Source organism: Saccostrea cucullata, unplaced genomic scaffold, assembly GCF_032062105.1.
Source record: "Saccostrea cucullata isolate Sc308-1 unplaced genomic scaffold, CSIRO_AGI_Scuc_v1 ctg9903, whole genome shotgun sequence".
Classification (NCBI taxonomy): Eukaryota; Metazoa; Mollusca; class Bivalvia; order Ostreida; family Ostreidae; genus Saccostrea; species Saccostrea cuccullata.
Genome location: NW_026924957.1, coordinates 15,001 through 22,074, shown reverse-complemented (window position 1 = coordinate 22,074; position 7,074 = coordinate 15,001). Strand labels below are relative to the sequence as shown.

The 7,074-nt window shown below is 35.4% G+C and overlaps 1 protein-coding gene across 1 annotated transcript; it reads left to right on the top strand.

The window, feature by feature from the left end:
* The first annotated feature begins 1,431 nt into the window (after nt 1-1,431).
* LOC134267727 (uncharacterized) lies at nt 1,432-3,168 on the top strand. The gene has a single exon (XM_062749942.1). The coding sequence runs from the start codon at nt 1,432-1,434 to the stop codon at nt 3,166-3,168; it is 1,737 nt and encodes a 578-aa protein (XP_062605926.1).
* The last annotated feature ends 3,906 nt before the right edge of the window (nt 3,169-7,074 follow it).

Genomic DNA, 7,074 nt, shown 5'->3' with positions numbered 1-7,074 from the left:
GGTAACCACAAGGCAGCGGTTTGTTACTATTTACCCATAGCTGGGGACTAGGATTGCAGGCATCAGGGCATATCCACACGCCGGTAGGCCATGCATGCCGTGCATTTAGGGGCCTAGTCTCCTCCAAGACCTTGTGGTTCTGCTTGGGGCCGCAAGGTACCCAATTTCCATCTGCTACCTCGAGGAGGATCCCATATCTGGGCCACATAGGTCTAACTGTGGAGAGGCTATACCTGGCAGGGAAGACTTACGTATTTTGCTTCCTTTTCACAGCAAACTGTTAGCCAGGGGTGGTGCTGAAAGCGAGAGCGACAAGCACAGACACAGACAAACACACACACTGTACGCATCACACAGCCATTATAGCAGATGATCTTATGCTTAGAGACGCTTTATCGAATGAGTATCAAGACGCGTTGCAAAGTACATGCATAGCTTGGATCGAAAGGCCAAGGCATCTTGATGCATGATCAATCATGCATTCGCTAAATAAATATTTTAATCCTAATAAGCGCACTTCTGAATCCCAGTCAGCTGTTTCAGATGTAAACAATAATGACCTCGTCCATGTTAACTCAACACAGGAAGGTGTTAGCTTCACTGCTTCTGTCAAAACCGTTAGAAATGGGAACGTGAGTTTCACATTTCACTAGACTTCATTGCCACGGATCAAATTGTCTCATCTATATGGTGCAATGTTTGCCGAGAATTTTTTGCTTCCTCAATTTTGACTATAATCGTGAATCAAATAAATAAATGAAATGTTTATGGGTGTTAGTGTATCATTCATTTCTTTGATGTATAGATTAAGTGTAACTTGTCTACCAAGTCATATTCTGAAATTTGATGCATGTTATACTGTATATTCTTACAAAAACATTAAGAATAATATGAAAATTCAAAATGCAGGCACATACTAAGTGTTCCCTGTCAAAACAAAAACAAAAGGAGAGGTATGACTGTATCTTTAATTTTTAAAAAAGTAAACTTTGAAAATTGCTGGTAAGAATTTAATTTTGCTAGTAGGAAAAAGAGTCACTAGCTAAAATTTGCTAGTGGTTAAAAAAGTTAATTTCGATCCCTGTAGAACCTGCTGGGACTGAGAAAAAACTAAGAGATATCTAAGGATTTGAGATATCGAGGGTAAAATACTTAAAGAATATGTGGTAGGGACTTCCACATCACTTTGACATATCCAATATAAATATAAATTGTAAAGAATGAAGCTTATTTCAACTTATATCATACGATATGACAAAACTTGGTGCAGTTTACGCTTTTTTCGCAGTTTATAAAGCGTAAACTGCCCCAGGTTATGACATATCGTATAATATAGTTAAAATAAGCTTCATTCCTGAAATGCACTTAACACTGAACATTATTGTTAACTTTGGGGTTGGATTTTTGTTGCAGAATTGTAAATTACAATACATGATAAAATTCCTTCACAAATTCAATCATTCCTTTTCAGGAAGAAAAGCAAGAAAGAAAACAGCAAGCAAAGCGAAAGAGACAGAGGCTATAGAACTGAGTGAAAATTTGGTGGAGAAAAGTGAAACAGAAAATAACAATGATGGTGGGGAAACAGATGAGGAGGATGAAGAAACAAACAATGAGGAATTAAATGGTGCAATACAAAATACAGAGACACATACAGAGACTGTTGATAGCCCTGCAGTAAGTTTACACAATAAACCTGTAAATATAAAGCAACAGACTAAAGCTTCACCAATGCAGAGACTAGAGTTAGCAATGAGATCTGTGGTCAAGCGGTCGATAAAATCCAATTCTGTGGTCATGGAGAGGAATCTAAACTTTAGCAGTAGTGAGGAGGAGGAAGGGGATTATCTCCCCTTGTCACAGAGACTCCAATTAAAAATAGCTAAATCGAGGGGATTCAGTGAACGCCCATCTGATGGGTCCCTGGGTCAGCCCCAGGGTAAGATTGGAGGGGGAGAGGATGTGATGGTGAGGGCTATATCTCAGGGTGTGTCTAGTTCTCTTAGGGGCTTCTCTAGTGACAGTGATGCTGAAGATCTGTATACATTTCCCTCCCATCCAGAAACTAGAAATGGTCAGGGGGATATAGCAGGAAATGTGGGACATGATGATGATATAAAAGAAAATTGTCATAGTGCCGTGAATGTGAATGGTTCAGATCAAGAAATTTCACGTGTGGAAACATCACTTCCTGGAAATTATGACAATCACGATACTTCTTTGGGAACTCCAATGTGGCAACAAAATTCAATTAATTCTAAATTACAGAAGTTGGACAGGACAGAATTTCTGGACATGCCTAAGCTTAACTTCACAGTTGTGACACCAGATTTGCAGCATAAAAAAGAATCTAGCACTGGGCTCAGACCAAAGTTGTCTGCTTCAACCCCTGACAGGTCAGAGGACTGTGTGTCCAGGTTTTCCCACAATCTGTCAAATCTTAGTCCTCACCTGGCAGAGGATGTGATGATCTCACCTCTCCTTAAGTTAGATTCTTTACAGAGCCCAAGAGACTCTTGTCAGAAGCCACAAGGTAGTCCAAGTGTGTCAGTTTTGTGGGAGAATAAGTCCTTCAACAATACAAATGTTGCCATTGATTTTGGTAACTTTGAAGTACAGACTTCACTGCTTAACTCATTCAGTAAACTTAACATCACAGAAGGGGAGCTGTCATCTATGATGACTAGTTTTCAGGAAAAAGTCTCGAAAACTCCCTCTGGGATTAATAGTCATGTGAATGGAAAACATTCTGAAACCTCTGAAATCAAGTGCAATAACAATACTCAGGATCAAACCTCTGTGATATTTCTTAATGATAGTGACTCTGTATGTGATAGTGACAGCATAGTGATTAATGAAGAAACTAAGGCCAGGGATGAAAAACTGAAAAGTACCACACAAACAATATCTGCATTACGGACAATCAGCGTGGAATCTTCCAAGAGTCCACAGACTGGGTCAAGTAAGGAGAAGACGAGGGTCTCTGGCCTGAGTTCTCCTGTGTGTGGGGGGAAGGAGAATGTTGTGAGTGACAGAAGGGAGGAGTGTAGTAAACAAAGCCCCATGTCTCTGATAGAGAGACTGAGACAGAGGCTGGGTAATAACACAGACTCCAGTATCATCAATAGAATCAAGTATGGACCACTGTCTGTCAAGCCAGTCAAATAGTTTTAAAACCTTTATACAAAATTTATGTTTGTTAAAAAAAACTGTATGATACTTTTATACTTGTTAATGTTGTACATTATTATAGACTTGTATATTTAATTCATGAAAAAACTAGATGCTGTCATGAGACAGTTATACCCGCACTAAGGTGTTTGCCTCTAAATACACGCTCCTACATATTGGGCGGCTTTCCAAGGAAAAAGTCAAAATAATTCTATAATTTACATGTATTCATCAAATTGAGTATGAAATTCTCAGACCCTGTGACCTATAACTCAGAACCTCTTATATTTATTTTACATGCTTAATTCATTATATACCAGTTTGAATTCTATTAATGATGTAAATTAGATTTTGATAAATGTTTTGCTCATAATAGGACCTTTTTAAATTTACTAATCCCCCCCCCCCCCTCGACACCACAATCACACAGCACATACTTTTTGGAATAGGCTAGATGGAAAAGTTTTGTTAAAACATCGTTTGTTATGAATTATTTTAAAATTTGTTCTTGTACTATACATGTTAACATGTAAATTTCTACATCACATCACGTTGCGTCACCCATTATCATATTTTTAGATTAAACACCATTTGGCACACCTCGGCCGATTCCCACTTCATCTGATAAGGTGACGGAATCGAGGAAGGTTTGCCGAATGGAATTAGCACATGGCTGCAGTCTGGTGTGCATTGGATTAATTCATTTTGTGTTATAATTGGATTTATATTTCATGAAGTTGACGATCGGTAAGTACAAGTTTAAGTATAGTGGGGGGTAAAATAAACCCAAACGATTAGGTTAAAGTTCAAAAAGGGTCAAAGATCATCGCATGCCACACTAGACGAATTTCATATTGTGAAGTTATCTCCCGTTGTCGATGTGACATTCAGTTACTGCCAATACTGGTGCGGATCCAGAATTTTTTTTCGGGAGTAGGGAGGGGGGTTCACATCTCAGTCAAAAAATTCCAGCCCAGAATTTCCTGACAAGCAGGAGAAAAAAAAACTGAAAACAAATAAACAAAATAAAAACAATGATAGTGTGGTCAATGTTTTCTAAGTTAGGGGGAGGATGTCCAAAGTCATTTTTTATTTGCCTCAGTATATAGTCTTGTTTAAATAACAAAGCAAATTCCAGGGGGGGGGGGGGGGATGGGGGGATTCCAATCTCCCTACCCACTCCCTGTCCCTGAAATAACAATCTATTTTGTGATTCCAATTAAATAGTATATTTTTTTCCATTTGACTAATTATACATATTTTGTTTCTTGTGTTTATATTATGTCTGTCTATTTGTCTGCAGAAATTATAACCTTGCCCATAAGTTTTAAGTGGGATGGGCTATACAAATGGCTTCCACATTTTATAGGTTTATTTCTTGTGACAATAAAGACCTTTTATTTGGGTATCATTAATTTTTACCTCTGATCACTTGACCTAGGATACACATTTTTACAAGAAAAATACCAAACTTTAAACTTGGCCTAAATTTTGATCAGTAGGTGCTATAGTGGAGTGACAATCCTAGAAAAAGATGCTCAGTTTTCGAGTTTAATGGACCGGCATACCCTACGGCTGAAAGTTATATTTTATAAAAGAGACATCCCTCCTCATGCATTTTTGCCCGGTCGTAGAGTTTTCTCAAGTCAATTTTTTTTTAACTAGCGATGAAATTGAAAAGAAGGGGGGGGGGTATTTAAGTCATTTATTTTACTTGCTGATGATATTCTTTTTCAAAGATTAATTATTAATTAAAAAAAATACTAATTTGTGTGTGATAGGATAGCTACAGGTATCTAAATTAACAATGCAAAATAGATCAGGAATATTATTTGTCCCCCCTTTAAAAAAAACTAATGTTTTGTTATAGAAACTGCGTTAATTTCAACAAAATATATTCAATACAATTATTTCATGCAATATTAATAACGAATGTTTACTTTAGCGTTAGACAGATTTATAAGACAATGATTTCTGATCAAATAAACCGCACTTTTTTAAAGACACTAAGTCTTGTATTCTACTTGATCTGAAATGTTTTGTGTAACTGGAAACGGATTATAGAATCCCATTATGTCTATGACAGTGACTCCATCGATCAAAATATTGTTAAATATATTAAATTGGCTTCTATTATTAATAAGATAACGCTAATATTCAGTTTGAATTTAAAGTAATGAGCATTTGAAAGTAATTTTCCTTTTTTCAATTTAAAAAAATACGTAAAGGACAAGCATGTAACTTTTCCTTCACATTCTTGTTTGAACAAGGTATCTTGCATGATTGGATACTGGCAGTATTGCCTTTCTGCTTCATAAGCAATACAGATTAACACAAGTACAATACAGAAAGAGAAAAATGATTTTAGTATTTCATCTGTAGGACTGTCCATCACTTTACAGAAACTATTTGATGTTTCCTTCGGAAATATATTTAGTGTTCTCTACAGCAAAAACGTGGACTTCGTCATTATTCAAACTAAGAGATACATGTAATTTTGTTTACGCATTTCCTCATTTACATGTTCATACTGCCAAAAATTAAACTCTGTTACTATAATCCTTTATGAGCGGGGGTATCGTATTTTGCTTATTTTTCTTTTGAAAAGACGTAACAGAAAGGAAGATATGAATCAAAGTGAACCGTAAACGCAATCCACTGAAGTTTTTGCTTGGAAAACTCATGGTTTGTTCTGTCATAAGAAAGCCTTTTCGATATTTTCCTTTTGAGAAAGAATGATCAGTTTTGCTTCAAGAATTAATTGTCTAATATTAATTTTACAAATTTCAATGGAGACAGAAGACATAGTACTATATATATACGGTATATTTAACCAACCACAGAAACAACAAGGGGTTTTCAACATTCTTTTCAGGACTTCTGATGAAATGACAAAGATTACTGAGTATTTAGGCAATCAGCCTTTTTTCAAAATTCAAAGATATTTCCAGTCAGCAGATGAAAAAAGCCACGCACGACATGCATTTAATGTGAATATTGCCACTTGATTAACATTTTGCCCTATTCTAATTATTATCTACCCATATAAGTATCTTTTTAAGGATCGGCTATCATTACTTTTACAGTGTAGCTCTTTTACAAATTTTCTGCTTTTATAGTTTTCAAATGAAACATATTCTTAAAAAGTTAACAAGAAAGATATACATGTACGTGCATGTACATGAAAACCAATAAATAGAGATTACAGCTCTAACATACGTATTACGTCATTAATTTAACTCCACCCCTTTTCAAAGAATTGCAACTCTAACACCAATACGTGTTTAAAATCTTTAAAAACTCCAAAATCTCTACGATATAACCTGCTTAATTTATGAGTAAACGCTTTTTCAAAAGTTCACCAAATTAAACGTAATTTTTCAAATCATAGACGATATTCATTTAATAAAAAATTGACCTTTGTAGACAGAGAAAGGAATAATATTAACACTTTAAGTATTCTGTCCTTTGGATGAGACCGGAGTACCGAAATTCAGTGTGAGAGCAAGGATGACCTATAGATCTAGAAGAATTTTTATTAAAAACGTCGAACAAGTTCTTTAAAAAATAATGAATCAGATGAAAAAGGCTAAATAAAAACATTACATTTAAAAAAGTGCGAAATTTATGGTCATATTTCGTTTTTTTTAGGGGTGGGGAGTTTAGGGGTGATGGGTGTCGTTGTTCTTCTTGTTTTAATTTTCTTTATTTTGTGTACTAAATCTTACGTGATTGTACGTAAAGAATAACGTACATGAGCATTAAACCTTTTAAGTTTAAATAAAATACTATAAGACAAACCTTTCATTTTACAGACAGACAAACGGGCATTCTTATTCAATTTTTCGTTCCTTTTCCATGAAATCAATATATTCATCGAATAAATAAAATTCCTATACAAAT

What these genes read in the sequence shown, in the direction of transcription:
- LOC134267727 (XM_062749942.1), top strand. Translation starts at nt 1,432, where the DNA reads ATGATAAAATTCCTTCACAAATTCAATCATTCCTTTTCAGGAAGAAAA.